The sequence below is a fragment of the Phyllopteryx taeniolatus genome, chromosome 7 (genome assembly GCF_024500385.1).
Source record: "Phyllopteryx taeniolatus isolate TA_2022b chromosome 7, UOR_Ptae_1.2, whole genome shotgun sequence".
Taxonomy (NCBI): Eukaryota; Metazoa; Chordata; class Actinopteri; order Syngnathiformes; family Syngnathidae; genus Phyllopteryx; species Phyllopteryx taeniolatus.
The window spans coordinates 20894120-20909275 of record NC_084508.1 but is presented as its reverse complement, the minus strand read 5'-3'; the positions used below and the strand labels follow the sequence as shown (position 1 = coordinate 20909275).

At 40.2% G+C, this 15156-nt stretch overlaps 2 protein-coding genes across 3 annotated transcripts in view; one reads left to right on the top strand and one right to left on the bottom strand.

The window, feature by feature from the left end:
- psmd1 (proteasome 26S subunit, non-ATPase 1) overlaps positions 1 to 15156 on the top strand; it is a 35367-nt gene that overhangs the window by 4361 nt on the left and 15850 nt on the right. For both annotated transcript variants that reach the window (XM_061778724.1, XM_061778723.1), the window contains exons 11-16: positions 7 to 85; positions 2730 to 2903; positions 3016 to 3127; positions 3417 to 3613; positions 3722 to 3817; positions 4218 to 4282. In XM_061778724.1, the coding sequence (XP_061634708.1) occupies positions 7 to 85; positions 2730 to 2903; positions 3016 to 3127; positions 3417 to 3613; positions 3722 to 3817; positions 4218 to 4282 (723 nt within the window). The remainder of the gene's footprint in view (positions 1 to 6; positions 86 to 2729; positions 2904 to 3015; positions 3128 to 3416; positions 3614 to 3721; positions 3818 to 4217; positions 4283 to 15156) is intronic.
- On the bottom strand, positions 6277 to 11836 carry htr2b (5-hydroxytryptamine (serotonin) receptor 2B, G protein-coupled). The gene is made up of 4 exons (XM_061778725.1): positions 10228 to 11836; positions 9327 to 9908; positions 7934 to 8134; positions 6277 to 7424 (listed from the first exon to the last, which is right to left on the bottom strand). Exons 2-4 carry the CDS (start codon positions 9583 to 9585, stop codon positions 6469 to 6471), a joined length of 1416 nt encoding a protein of 471 aa, XP_061634709.1. The 5' UTR covers positions 9586 to 9908; positions 10228 to 11836; the 3' UTR covers positions 6277 to 6468.

Below are 15156 nucleotides of genomic sequence, written 5' to 3'. Positions count from 1 at the left end.
TAACAGAGAAAACCTTGAATGGCTTGCAAGAGCCACCAACTGGGCAAAATTCACAGCAACGGCCAGCCTTGGTGTCATTCACAAGGTCTGTCATTGTGACAGTAATCACAGTGTCATATTTAGTATCGGTAAAAAAAACTAATTGAAGTCTATAGTGGTGCTTAGGGATGTCCCTATCTGATCACGTGATCGAAAATCAGGGGTCGATAGTGTGATTTTCAGCTGATCAAGATGGGGTGAAAAAGATTTTTTTTTTTCTTTTTTTTTCTTTTTTTACATTTTAAAGGTTACAAAGTGGCAAAATAATCCAGAGCGACAAAGATATTGCCAAAAGGAATCATTATAGCTTCGTTTTTCACTCTTGTTATATTGCAGGCATTTGTTCATGTTATTTTTTTCCCCTCATTAATGTACACTCAGCATCCCATATTGACAGAAAGAAAACTGAATTGTTGAAATTTTTGCAGATTTATTAAAAAAGAAAAACTGAAATATCACACAGCCATAAGTATGCAGACCCTTTGCTGTAACACTCATATTTAACTCGGGTGCTGTCCATTTCTTCTGATCGTCCTTGAGATGGTTCTACACCTTTTATTGGAGTCCAGCTGTGTTTGATTATGCTGATTGGACTTAATTAGGAAAGCCACACACCTGTCTATGTAAGACCTTACAGCTTACAGTGCATGGCAGAGCAAATGAGAATCATGAGGTCAAAGGAACTGCCTGAAGAGCTCAGAGACAGACTTGTGGCAAGGCACAGATTCGGCCAAGTACAGGGATATCCTGGACGAAAACCTTCTCCAGAATGCGCAGGACCTCAGACTGGCCCGAACGTTCACCTTCCATCAAGACAATGACCTTAAGCACACAGATAAAATACCGAAGGAGTGTCTTCAGAACAACTCTGACTGTTCTTTAATGGCCCAGCCAGAGCCCTGACTTAAACCCAATTGAGCATTTCTGGAGAGACCTGAAAATGGCTGTCCACCAACGTTCACATCCAACCTGACAGAACTGGAGAGGATCTGCAAGGAGGAATGGCAGAGGATCCCCAAATCCAGGTGTGAAAAACTTGTTGCATCATTCCCAAAAAGACTTGTGACTGTATTAGCTCAAAAGTGTGGTTCTACTAAATATAGATCAAAGGGTCTGAATACTTATGGCGGTGTGATATTTCAGTTTTTCTTTTTTAATAAATCTGCAAAATATTCAACAATTCCATTTTTTCTGTCGATACGTGGTGCTGTGTGTACGTTGAGGGGAAAAAATTAACTTAAATGATTTTAGCAAATGGCTGCAATATAACAAAGAGTGAAAAATTGAAGGGGGTGTGAATATTTTCCTTATCCACTGTATATTACATAATGTACCTTTTCGGGGGAATTTTAGTACCAGTAAAGAGTACCTGTAACATGGAATGTGTGTGCGTGCGTGTGCGCGCGCACACAGTCTTGTGCTGAGTCTATTGCCCCTCTAAAACCACAGCGCATAGAAGGAGCGACGTCTTTGTCCCCTAAACTTGTACAGGCTTTCAGATAACAAAACATTTTGCTGACACGCCACTCAGAGCGAGCCGAAAGATACTCCGAAATAAGTGCAAAGCCTGATATGTATAAAGCTGCTTCGCTGAACTGCATCGTCAAAGAGTTGAGGGCACAACAGACAGGTAAACAATTTTGACGCATTCAAACGATTTAACTTCAAATAGAAGTTTAAAAAGTGTGAATTATTTTATGACAAGAAAGCTTTTTGCGCACTAGTTGCACTTAACGAGGTCATAAATCAATAGTGTCGTTTGTAGAAGAAGCAACTACATAGCTGCATGATGATGTAAATGTATTGTTTACTATGCTCTCAAACAGAGCAACCACCCATACCATGTTAAAAGTTATATGGGCCATTCCACCAAATTCGTGCTATTTGCGTCTCCAGGAAATAAAATGTATGAATGCACCATATAATTACATGAAAATATTCTTAAAACTCCTGCACATTAATCTGTAATTTGATTAGTGTTAACATTCTATTAGTATAAATGTCATGTGGCTATAGTTTATGTATTTGTTATGTTAGAAACTCCATCCATCCATCCATTTTCTGAGCCGCTTCTCCTCACTAGGGTCGCGGGCGTGCTGGAGCCTATCCCAGCTGTCATCGGGCAGGAGGCGGGGTACACCCTGAACTGGTTGCCAACCAATCGCAGGGCACATAGAAACAAACAACCATTCGCACTCACAGTCATGCCTACGGCAATTTAGAGTCTCCAATTAATGCATGTTTTTGGGATGTGGGAGGAAACCGGAGTGCCCGGAGAAAACCCACGCAGGCACGGGGAGAACATGCAAACTCCACACAGGCGGGGACGGGGATTGAACCCCGCACCTCAGAACTGTGAGGCTGACGGTCTAACCAGTCAGCCACCGTGCCGCCTGTTAGAAACTCATTCCTGTTTTTTGTTCTTTATTACAATTAAGTTACCTGCGTTGTACAGAGTAGTTCAATTTGTACTGTATCATAAAATTTATATGTATGTATATTAATTTGAGAAGATTCGGATGTGCACTTATTATTATTATTTTTTTTTTTAATGCATTGTCGAAGTATCAGGTCGGCACTCGTTATAGGCAGATCCTGAAAATCAAAGACTCGGGTGCAAAAAAAAAAATGTGATCGGGACATCCCAAGTGGTGCTTTTTGTTAAATTCTTGTTATCATTTCTTCCATAGGGGCATGAAAAAGAGGCCCTTCAGTTAATGGCCACATACCTGCCAAAGGACACCTCCCCTGGCTCTGCATACCAGGAGGGAGGAGGACTGTATGCCCTGGGTCTCATCCATGCCAATCATGGCGGAGATATTATTGACTACCTGCTCAGTCAACTAAAAAATGCCAGCAATGATGTAAGTTGGCGTCTAAACCCTTGAACATTCAAATCCTGATATGTAACTCATGCTTGAGGTGACCTTATTGTGCTTCCTTCCTGACGTTGTGCTTCATCTGCCGTTTGAGCAGATTGTTCGTCATGGGGGAGCTCTCGGTCTCGGTCTGGCTGCACTTGGAACCGCTAGACAGGATGTGTATGACCTCCTCAAATCCAATCTCTATCAGGATGATGCTGTCACTGGTATGTGGAACCAACTCGAGTTTCATGTTTTGAAAAAAAAACACTGTGACAAGCTTCAGGCCTCAATTGTTTGTCTTTCCTCTGTGACAAGCTTCAGGCCTCAATTGCTTGTCTTTCCTATTGTGATCAAAGGACACACAATTAGGTCACACACTTTTATTATATACTGTATTCAAAACAGTCTTAAAATTATTCAGTGTGAGGTCATGCATAGGGTGTGATTTACTGTAAGGTCCTACCCCAAAATACATGCCAGCCAAGAGTTATTTTATCATTTATGTCCTTCCAGGTGAGGCTGCTGGCCTGGCCCTGGGTCTCGTCATGTTGGGCTCCAAGTCAGCTCAGGCCATTGAGGACATGGTGGGGTACGCGCAGGAGACCCAGCATGAGAAAATCTTGCGTGGCCTGGCAGTGGGAATCGCTCTGGTCATGTATGGACGCATGGAGGAGGCCGATGCCCTCATTGAGAGTCTCTGCAGAGACAAGGTAAAGCTCACACGGGGGTACTTGTTGAAACATTGTAAGAGCATCAAATTACAGCTGCAAATTCAGACTACCATTCTGAGAGCACTGCTTTCCCTTTCTAAATTTTAGGACCCCATCCTGCGGAGGTCCGGTATGTACACCGTAGGCATGGCCTACTGTGGCTCTGGGAACAACAAGGCCATCCGACGCCTGCTACACGTTGCTGTAAGTGTTTATTGTTTGGTCCACTTCACAAACCTTTACTAACTACGCAGACTGACGCAAATGCCAGAGACATAGAAGTGTCTGACCTTATAATATAAATGACTGATTATTGATTGGATTACATTTTGTAACACTTGATTTTTACATTGCAACAATTGCAAGATTAGTTGCAGCTTTCAGCTTGTCCCATCAGGGGTCGAGTGTAGTTTCAAATAAATGCAGCGCATTATGGTATGTATGAGGACGTTGTCCTCTAGATGGCGCTGTCTACATTACTAGTATCAATAGAAAGAGGCGTATCATATTAGCCTTGAAGGAAGTGCCTACACGAGGATTATTTGCAGGGTTTGAAGAGCTGCTGTATTTGCGTTACTGAAATGACCTCTTCCTTTATCTTAAGGTGAGTGATGTAAACGATGACGTCAGGAGGGCAGCTGTTGAGTCCATTGGGTTCATCTTGTTCAGGTATGGACCAGAAGAAATTAATCTGTAACATCTTTACAATTCAATCCCACCCACCAGTGCCCCCTCTGTTTGGATTTCATTGGTCATGTCTTTTATTTATTGCACATTTTTGTCATTGATATTTATAGAGATTCTTTTGCTATTATGTTGATGAAATCACTGAATACATGAAAGAATGGAATATAAACCCAGTAAGGCTCTGAGATCTACAGCCTCAGGTCTGATAGTGGAGGACACTGGAGTTCAAAGCAAACATGGCATTTCCACTTTTAAATGGTCTTTCTTGCACTGTATGCTGTTTTTATTGTATTTTTATTTTTCTCTTTGTTTTAAATGTTTATAAGATATTTTCTTTAACACTTTTAATCATGTAAAGCACATTGAGTTTCCTTGTGTATGAAATGTGCTTTTCTTTGCTTTGCCTTAAGACAATGTATATCAGTGATGGTTAGTTTGTGCAAGTCATGTAAACATGGCATGTAGCATTTCAATATAGCCATTTTTCTAAACCGGAAAAGACCGAGCTGCAAAGACCCAATTGGGCCTTCTGTCCCACAGGTCTTCTTGGGCCGTGTTGTGCAAAGAATTTATTAGCATTAAGTATAAACTCTGGACATCACCAGTCAAAGAAAATAAATGTTTCTGAGAGAAGCCACACTTCAGTTCAGCAACATATTTTATTCAGCATGTTTAGGTTCTTATTGATGTTTTTCCTTATTTAGAATCATTTTATACAGAAACCATTTGAGCATGTCACTAGCCTACATTTCAGGCACAGGCAGTAAAAAAAATTAAATAAAATCCTAATTTCTAGAGATGTATGTTGGAAAAGGTGAATCTACATGTGGTCTGAGATGGTTTTATCACACATTTATAGCCCAAGTTAAGTGCATTTTCTGTACAGTTGGGAGAATGTAAACAGAAGGATGATAGGTCCAATAATGACAATTTACAATCCCTCATTAAGAATTTAATGGTGTCTTTTTATCTCAAGTGCTTCTTGACGTAATTTTAAATTCAGTGGAACCTCGATTGAACGGACTGATAGAGGTAGGGTGTCATCCGATATAGCCGATTGTCCGTTACAATAAAGGACTTTTTTTGAGGCCGTAAGCACCCATATTACTGTACAGTACAAAATTATTGTTTTGTAGTCTTTTTTCGTGGCCAAACTCTCTCAGTACAGTACAAAGTTATTGTAACTAAATATAAAATAAGCTTGAGAATGTTTGAAAGTTTCACATTTTATCCAAACTTACCACACCGGTGTGGTTTGTTATGGTGAAATTGTTGACGTACAGTGCCTCATCATCGACGAGGCGCTTTCATGAGCCGCGAGGAATTAGTGCGCTTCCTAGTTCCAAATATGTTGCCAAAGATGAACGGCTTGACAAAAGAAAACTGTTCCTGTGCCAAAAGTAGCATGTTCCAGACTCCAAAGACTTGTTTGGTATTCCTGAGAGCCATGTCGCGCTCTCTCTGCCAGCAGTTTATGTATAGTAGACAACAGATAGAACCATCATCATATTGCCGCCACGTCAATGCCCCACATTCAACATGGCCACCACGTAGGCACGGAGGGCACATCTTTTGGAATTAGATCTAGTCATATTGTATACCTGTGACCCGGAAAAACCTCAGCCCCATTCTCTGCCTGCATTGTGCCACAGTGCCAGTAAACAACAGCGGCCAATTCTGGAACTGACAGATTTTGTCAAGGGCATTTTAAGTGACAAATGGAAACTATTTTTGGACATGTTCGGTCTCTGCGGTCCGTTTTATCCGATAGCTGTTAAATCGGGGTCTGTTTTATTGAGGTTCCACTGTACTTGACATTGTTAATTTGGTCTTGTCGCGTAGTAAGTGGTCTGTTTAATAAGACAAAATGCTGACTTTTACAATAAATAGCTGTTTGTTTTTCTTTAACAATGATCAGAAACCGTATCCTATTTTCCAAAATGGGAGACTGATGTGAACAAATTTTGGCCTTGGCATCAGATGGCTTAATGCTTTATTTAGCGTTTTTTCTTTTTCGTGTAACATTGTACAATTGTGAGGTCAACTCCAGTAGATTGGTCTAGTTTAAAAAGGGAAGTACATCACAAAGGGGTAGTCAAGCACAATCCAATCAGTCCAGCTTTTGAAATTGGTGCTGATGCTTTCATGTTGATTGGATTGTTCTAGCTTCATACACGGCTTACATGTTCTTCCTGCTTGGCGTCGTAGTTGTCAGCAAAGCGCATTGTATCTAACGCAACACCGCTAGATGACTGGGCAGGTGGTTGGCATCTCAGTGGACTTTGGTAGCTCACTACCCCAATGCCATTCCTCATACCCCTCTTCATGAAGAGTTTGGAGTTTTCGGCCATCGAAGATCTGAATGAAATTCTTGTACGAGTCCGATCTGTGTTTGATGCCTTTGGATTTCTGTCCAGCTGATGACTTGTGCAGGTCTTATAATTACAAGTAATATAGCGTGTGAATGCCTCCCTGAACGTCTTGTTGAAGAGCGTGTAAACCAGCGGGTTAATCCCAGATGACACGTAGCCCACCCACACAAAGATCTCCATCAGTCGAGCGATGATGTTGACATCACAGCTGGTACATACCACAGAGGTGACATTAGTGATGAAGAAGGGGCACCACATGACCACAAAAAGGAGGAAGACTATGCCTAGCACCTTTGAGGCACGCTGCTCGTTGGTTAGAGTCTGCATTGACCTCTTCCCCATGGTGGACATTCTGCGAAAGGGAATTTCATTAACACGAGGAGGGTTTTCTGTGCCTACAATGGGGTTTTCTTGCATCCTTGGAAATCTTCTGTCCAACACATGAAACTGGTCAACTTGATTAGCAGTCCCAGGATGTTCCCTTTGGAATACTGTGGACACTGCCACATAGCTGAAGCGCTGAATCACCTTTGACCTGAGTAAATAAACCTTTTTGCGCAGCACGTGGACAGTAAGAAGGTAGATCACCATCATTATGATCAATGGAACAAAGAATGCTGCCATGGACCCAAACATGATGAATTCCCGGAAGGTGTCCGTTTTAAGCAAGCATGTGTGGTTACTGTTGAAGGTGATGTTGTTTCTGGGTTGGTAGTTCTGGAGCCCCTTGATTGGAATAGGGATTGCTATACCTGGAGAAGAATAAGAAGTAATATTTATTAGTGTTAGCTGGAACCCTAGCCAAATTACTTTAGGGTTTCAGTAAAAAAAAAAATCAAATTTTTTTGTTTTACATGAAATAGTAAAATGTGAAATTAGTCTGTTCTTTCAGATGCATGCACCAGTCGTAGTGGCCAAAGAGACTATTAAACTGGCATTATTGACCCGATATAAGAAATCTTTGGAAACATCTTTGATGTCTGATTTTATTTATTTTACGTTGGTTTTTCCTATCCCGGTATACCTCACCTACACAGTGTGCCTCCCACTGCTGCAGAGAATGTAACTGTTTATATTGTATCTGCTTTTATTCCATCCGGCTTGGGTTTATGAGCCTATAAACCAGGTCTGCCGTGGCTCTTGTGTCAAGAAATGTATTTCAAAGCTATGCCAGTGTTTGAAATTCTCATTTAAAGAAATTGCTACAGAGATGAGTGAAATACATGGGAAAGTGAAAGAAGATGTGAAGTGATATGCTTACAAATGGATATAAGCCACACCAGTGCTATCTTGACCATGGCATTGGCTCTGGATTTGTACTGGCTGTGCTGTATGGGTTTCTTGATGGCAATGTAGCGATCCAGTGAGATGGCGCACAGGTGCATGATGGATGCAGTTGAAAACAGCACATCCAGAAAGAGCCAAATAGGGCAGATGAAGTCTGGAAGGGGCCACCCAGAATCTATAGAAATAATAGAGAATATCAAGTCACAATTGACATTTTCCCCATACAGTAGTTGTTTTTAAAGCATATTTTTGGTTTGAAAAGGTGGTCTGGTCTTGCAGTGGGAGACGTATCACCCAGCACATGATTAGAAGTGGCACTCAATAAGAAGATCTGTGTTTGTTTATATGTGAGGTATGACTGTGCTGGAAAGAGGAGCGTTCATAGGCTGTTGAAGGAGCTAAAAGCCCTTCATCTAGAGGTCCTAGGGACTTACAGTAATGTTTATTTTCACTCCCAGGCATTCGTTTGGCACTTAGACTTTTATTCCCTCACCCTTTTAGTTTTAAGAGGGACTCTTGGATTATTTTCATGGTGGTTTTGATTTCGGTCTCCTTTTCAATAAAAACCTTATTTAAATACAACATTTGTTCTTAAAGTTGCCCGTCTACGCGAGTCAAGACTAATGACCAAACCTAATGAATTCAGAATGATTTTGTTTTAATAAGCCAATATATTGAGCACAATTCAGGCACAAAGCTAATTTGTTCATATCCTTCAGAGTATCTGTTCATCCAGTTTATATTTTATCTTTGAACTTTCCTAGTGAGATTGATAAAATACATTGTACTACAAGTGAATAAATCTCCAGGAACTTGGTCAGTCTTGAAAGTGGAGTCTAAAATCTTATATATAAATATGTAACTGAATCTTGGCTTTTTTAAATTTATTATTTATTTATTTATTTATTTATTTTGTTAAACACAAGTACAACTGTATTTACTAAAATGACAGATTTAGCATTCCGAGAGTTTAACTATCGGTGGTATATATTTTTAAGAAATTGTAGTGTATATGTACATATTTTAACACCTTTAACTTTAGTCTGACGCATGATACTCAAAGTACCGATATTTGTCTGACGATTACAGCAAAAATCTACATTAAATTCAAGAGGAGGAGTTGCCAGCAAAGCCATTGTTTTAGTTGCATTGAAGGAGCAAAAATATCTTACCCTAAGCAGCTAAATGTATGTGTTGCATGTTTCATTTAATATGCACTTCTGTAATTCAAATTTCTGAACTTTGTCCTGTTGCTGTCTTGCAATTCTTTTGTCAAGTGCTGTTTAGGATTTCATTGGAGGGCCTATTACACGCGGGTTTGTTGTTAACTCTGTTTTTTTAGCTAAGAGTGGACATGCTTAACTTACTGTGGAGAACAGTGACCAGGGCAATTGGCATCACCAGGAGTCCCACCAGTAAATCAGCCACAGCAAGGGACATCAGGAAGTAGTTGGTGGCATTCTGCAGTTTCCTCTCAGTTGACACAGCGAGGATGACCAAGATGTTTCCGCCAATGGTGGGAATGATGACCATAACAATAAGCAGGGCAGCCCACTTCAGCTGAACCCCAGAGGCTTCTGATAGTGAGCCGTTAACCGCCAGTGGAGCCACATCTGACTGGGACATAGTGCTGTAAAGGTTCCAGCGGGTCTTAATGTGGGTCTGGGCTCTGATCTCTGTGGTTTTGCAGGCTCGTTCAGCATTGTCACTGGTAGCCACAGAGAAGGGCAGGTACGTCGGCCAAAAAAGCTCAGGGGCAGTTCACCGGATGCCACATCCCCTCGGACAATATATTGTCATTAAAAAAAATCTGACAACCTCTTGATGATTGTGGAAAAGCCCCCGTATTGTTAATCCATACAGGTGAAGTATTTCCACAGGGAGACACCAGCTGGAGTCCTCATGTTCCCTCGTTTTCCCTGGCAGATTATACTAGCCACTCTTCCCACCTGAAAGGGCAAATAGATACATCAGGGTAACAGGAATATAATATCTTATTCTGCTCAATAATTATGACAGTGGGATATGGTTGTAAAAAGGGCGACGATGGCTTGCATGATTTTTCTTTTCTTCCAATACCAAATACTAACTGTGTGCCTGAAACATCTCTCTGAAAATGTTAGTAAGCATTCAAAATGTAAAAACATGTTCTATTTACTTAATTTAATTATTTAACACATCCAGTAAATAGGGATCGATCCTCAAACGAAACACCCATTAACACACAGAGAAGAGTAAATACTTTATAATTTTGCAAAGGTTTCTTACCTCTCCTGAATGAGTTGGAAGGTGTCCTTCCAAAAAGACTTGGAACAGAGCAACGTTATATTTGTAGCCCTCCCAAGTGAGAACATGAGACCATTCTCTCCATGTCCATGATGGGAGATTGGTTTTGTGTCCAAAATGTCTGGCTATGCATCACCTTCCATGATCACAGCTTTAGAACTTTCAGGTGTTGTGGCTTCTGCCTTCCTCTTTCCTTCTCTCTCTCTCCAGCCTCTAAAGAGCTTGTAATCGCTCCTTGTTTCTCCCCCTCTCTCTCCCGCTTTTCCCCTCCCTCCCCTCAGTCTTGGTGAGTCACACTGTGCATAACATGAATGTCTTCATGGTGGCCACGTGCCAGTGGTTCCTGGGATTGTTTTCTTCAACCAGTTGTCCCAATGTTTAGATTTGTCATTTTCTCTTCTCTCCTCCATTAAAAGTTACACAAACACTAGCAATGTATGGGGTGAAGTATTAATGGATTGTACATTTTTACCTCTATTTTACACGTTGAAAATCAATTTTCCCACATTTTATTTTGTTTGAAGCCACAAAAGTCTCTTCAGTCTTAGTCAAATTTTAAAAGCAGATGTGTGGTATTAAAATATGTAAAGTTAACATTCCTTGGACTTTACAGGAACCAGATGGTGAATGATTCTTTTCCGCACACGAAATGTTACCAGTAAACCTGTACGTGTTCACGTATATGTCCTTATAAAGGGTAGTCTACACTCCATCCACTTTAGCAAAAATATTTTTGTTATACATCAAGGTGGCCAGTACACATAAGTATATGTTACAGAGCTTGCCTGTAAAAGTCAACCTATATCGTGTCTTGTTTACTATAACACTGTCCAGGTGTGTTCATTCTGTATATGGGTGATTACATGTCACAGTCAGGAAGCATGTACAAAGATCTTATCTCAGACACAAATGCATCGATAATCCATTTTCCTGCCACTTTCATTTACTTTATGACGTTCCTTCCAAAGGCCTGGGATATGTAGACAGAAGGGGCGATTAAACCGCAACTGTATCAGCTCCTGCCACTCCTCATGATACATTTGAGACATGCACAACATGATTTAGTACTTAATTAAACAGTCCAATGATACATTCAGAGGACATCACAGGTGGTATTGTAGGACGTCATCTGACCACCAGAATAGAATACTTGAGCTCTCGAAATGAAATCAAAAGCCCATCTACATCTGTCATTGAGCGCCATGTGACTCAAGTTTGATCCTCTTGTGTGTTTGAGCTGATCTCTTGAGTCCAGAACGTAGAATTCCTAGCATGTACAGAAAACCTATTTTATGTTAATACAGGTTTTGACACTGCGCTCCTTCATGATCAATTAATTATCTACCTAAACAGTCTTCGGTTTCTCCTTTTGCTTTACACAACATAAAGGCAGGCAGTCCTGTTAAACATGTTCAACATCTTGGAACAATTGAAAACATTCATTGTAGAGCTATCATTTTAATTCTTATGTATAAGTAACAGTATTTGTGAAACATGTTCAACATCTTGGAACAATTGAAAACATTCATTGTAGAGCTATCATTTTAGTTCTTATGTATAAGTAACAGTATTTGCAAATCACATCTCATTGTGTTTCTCTTAACATCAAACACAGTATTTAATTTTTTTCTTGTCATGGTTGTGTACAGAAACAAATTCCTTCTTTTTGAAAGATGGCCCGAAACAGACGTTCCCTAACACAGCTAAATCTACAGTCTGACTGTGGTGGTTTGAGTTTGTGACTCATTTGTTCAATGCCTAAACCACATTCTTTGAAAAAAATTGTGTTGGCAGACTTTCCATGCACCGTCCATTGCACACTACAAAGCATTCAACACACAGTGGGAGGAAAAAGTATGTGAACCCTTTGGAATTTCTTAAATCCCTGCATAAATTGGTCATGAAATGTAGTCTGGTCTTCATCGAAATCACAAGACTAAAAAAAAACAAAAAAACAGTCTGCTTAAACTAATACCATACAAACAATTGTTTTCATATTTGTATTGTAAATAACATACGGACATTCACAGGACAGGGAGGGGAAAAAAATGTGTGAACCTTTGGTTTTAATAACTGGTTGCACTCCTTTGGCAGCAATAACCTCAACCAAACAGTTCCTGTAGTTGCAGATCAGACATGCACAATGATCTAGATTAACATCGGACTTTTCCTCTTTACATAACTGTTGCAGTTCAGCAAGATTCCAGTGATTTCAGGTGTGAATAGCTTTCTTGAGGTCATACCACAGCATCTCAATGAAGTTGCGGTCAGGACTTTACCTGGGCAACTCCAGAACATGTACCGTAATTTCTTCTTCTGAAGCCATTCTGTTGTTGATTTGCTTCTGTGTTTTGGATCGTTGTCCAGTTTCAAAAGGCATCCTTTTTTGAGCTTCAACTCTTGGACAGATGTCCTCAAGTTCTTCTGCAAAATATCTTGATAAACTTGTGAATTCATTTTCCATAGATGATAGCAAGCTGTCCAGGCCCAAAGGAAGCAAATCACGCCCATACCATGATGCTCCCTCCACCATGCGTCACAGTTGGGATAAGGTTTTGATTTTGGTGTTTGGGTTTCAGATCAAAAGATGACTATGAGACAAAAGTTCAGAATTCCGGCTTTTATTTTATCTAGATGTGTTAAACAACTCAGGACAGAGCACCTTTTGTTTGAAACCACCCACTTTTCAAGTGAATGGGTGTGGACTGTATGGTAGATTTGTTGTCAGAGATATTTGCATGTGAGTTCTGTAAGTCTTCAGCTGACAGCTAGGTTCTTTTGTACCTCATTGAGCATTCTGCGCTGTGCTCTTGCAGTCATCAGGACGGCCACTCCTTGAAAGAGAAGCAACAGTGCTGAACTTTGTCCATTTTAAACAGTTTGTCTAACCCAAGACTGATGAACATAAAAGCTAGAGCTAGATCCATTCCACACATCCACCATCCACACACAGATGTAATTTGTGAATATTACTCCGCCGCGGACTAATATGGGAGCGCATTGGCCTGAGGTTCCGCCTGTCACAGGAGTTGACGAGACCAGAAAAAACTCTTACGCCGCTTCTGCTATTAAGAAGTAACGGTACTTTTACTCTGTTACAATTATCTAAATGTCACTTGCTACTTTTATCAATTATTTCTTATTTATCAACTATTTCATGCGCGAGACTATGACTTCGACTTCTGCATTGGGCACTGTTTGCGCCAATCCAGTTTAAGCCTAGTTCACCAATCAAAGGACACAAGAAAGTCACATGACCTCACACGTCTTTTATTGGGTTTTCCGGGCATATGTATTAACACTAGATAAACCAGCCCGGCTCATTGTCATGCCTATGTGGCGGCCCTGTTGGGAAGGTCGTCGTTATCATGAAGACAACGGCGCGCTACCCTTGTTTACATTTAGACGAACAAAAACAACAGCTTTCACGTATTGTAGTATTTGTCTGTCACTGTCTCCCCAAATGTGGGTATTTCAGCTCACTTATAACTTTAGAAAACATTGTGCAGTATATTGCAGATGTTGTGACACACACACACTACAACATCAGAATTTGCACATTCACATTTTATTTTGTAATTTTTTGTTATTGATGTTCATGCTGCGGAAAAAAAAAATCTGAGTTACTCAGTACTTGAGTAATTATTTTACTGTGTACTTTTTACTCTTAAGTAATTTTTTGGAGGACTACTTTTCACTTTTACTTGAGTCACATTATTGTCAAGGAAAAGTACTCTTACTTGAGTACAATATTTGGCTACTCTACCTCCCTCTGGAGCGGACATCCTCTATTGTTACTCTTATGATTAAGCAACATTTTTGCTCATCAGATCAGCCCATGTCGTATTTGTTTCGCTGGTCTTTGAAGAAGAAGAATCACCTTTATTGTCATGAACACATTTTTTTCTCTGCATTTTACCCATCACAGTGAACACACACACTTTTTAATGGAACACACTGGAGCAGGGGGCAGCTGAAGTGTCCGGGGAGCAAACCTAATTGAGAATGCACTCATTCTAGCGTCTGTAAACGGTTTTCTCATGAAGGTTGATTTTCATTCAAGAGTGTCATGTTTTGTTAGGGACCTCCAGGAAAACCCCATCTGAACACACTATATACGAGCTTTAATTTGTCGACGGATAAACGCTGTATTTGGCAACCGATTCTGTGTGGCCATGGCCGCCATTCATGGCAGGCACGTAGTAGCTGCTTGAGTACACGAGGTGCGTTCAGGGACACTGCATAAATGGGAGTGACTATGTTTTTTGGTGGTTCTTTTGTAATACAGTGCATAATTATCAACATTGATTAGGACTACTATGAAAATTATTTGTATCAGAATTCTTTAGTTAAAACTGTACGATCACACTGTCATCATATGGAATTTATTTTAATTAAAATTAAATTTATTTTGCTTTGTAATATAAGAATAAATAAAATATTTTGTTTAATAAAGTGAGCCAGAGTTGCAAATGCAAAGTTATCAATGTCCTTTCACCATCGTTCATGTCATACTGTGTTGCATGTTTTTGTTTGCACATCACTGCCAGCCCTCCCAGTTAACACGGATATTTGACTTCTAAAGCCGTCAATGGCGGTGAATGTGTTAAGGATCAAAATTTTCCTCATGTTTTTTAGTTTTTAGGGTGAAAACTGCAGCTGGCTATTAGTGTGGACTGAATGGGTGGCAACAATGGAAAAATGAAATGCCAGTATTTCAAGGGGAATAGCCCGCGAGCAACAGGAAGGGAAAAACAAAAAAGATCTGTGAACTCGTTAATTCTTGAATGAACTTTGTTCAAAATTTAGAATTATTAAATATGTACTGAACTAGCTATTTTTTGGAACAGTAAACTCAACTTTGAACTAGTTCGCGTCGAAAATTAACTTTCCCGACACTGTCATGTGTTT

Coding starts and splice junctions, on each gene's coding strand:
- htr2b (XM_061778725.1), bottom strand. CDS start 9,585: ATGTCCCAGTCAGATGTGGCTCCACTGGCGGTTAACGGCTCACTATCA. Junction 8,135..9,326: donor CCTGGTCACTGTTCTCCACA/GTAAGTTAAGCA, acceptor TTATTTCTATAG/ATTCTGGGTGGCCCCTTCCA. Junction 7,425..7,933: donor GGTGTGGCTTATATCCATTT/GTAAGCATATCA, acceptor ATTCTTCTCCAG/GTATAGCAATCCCTATTCCA.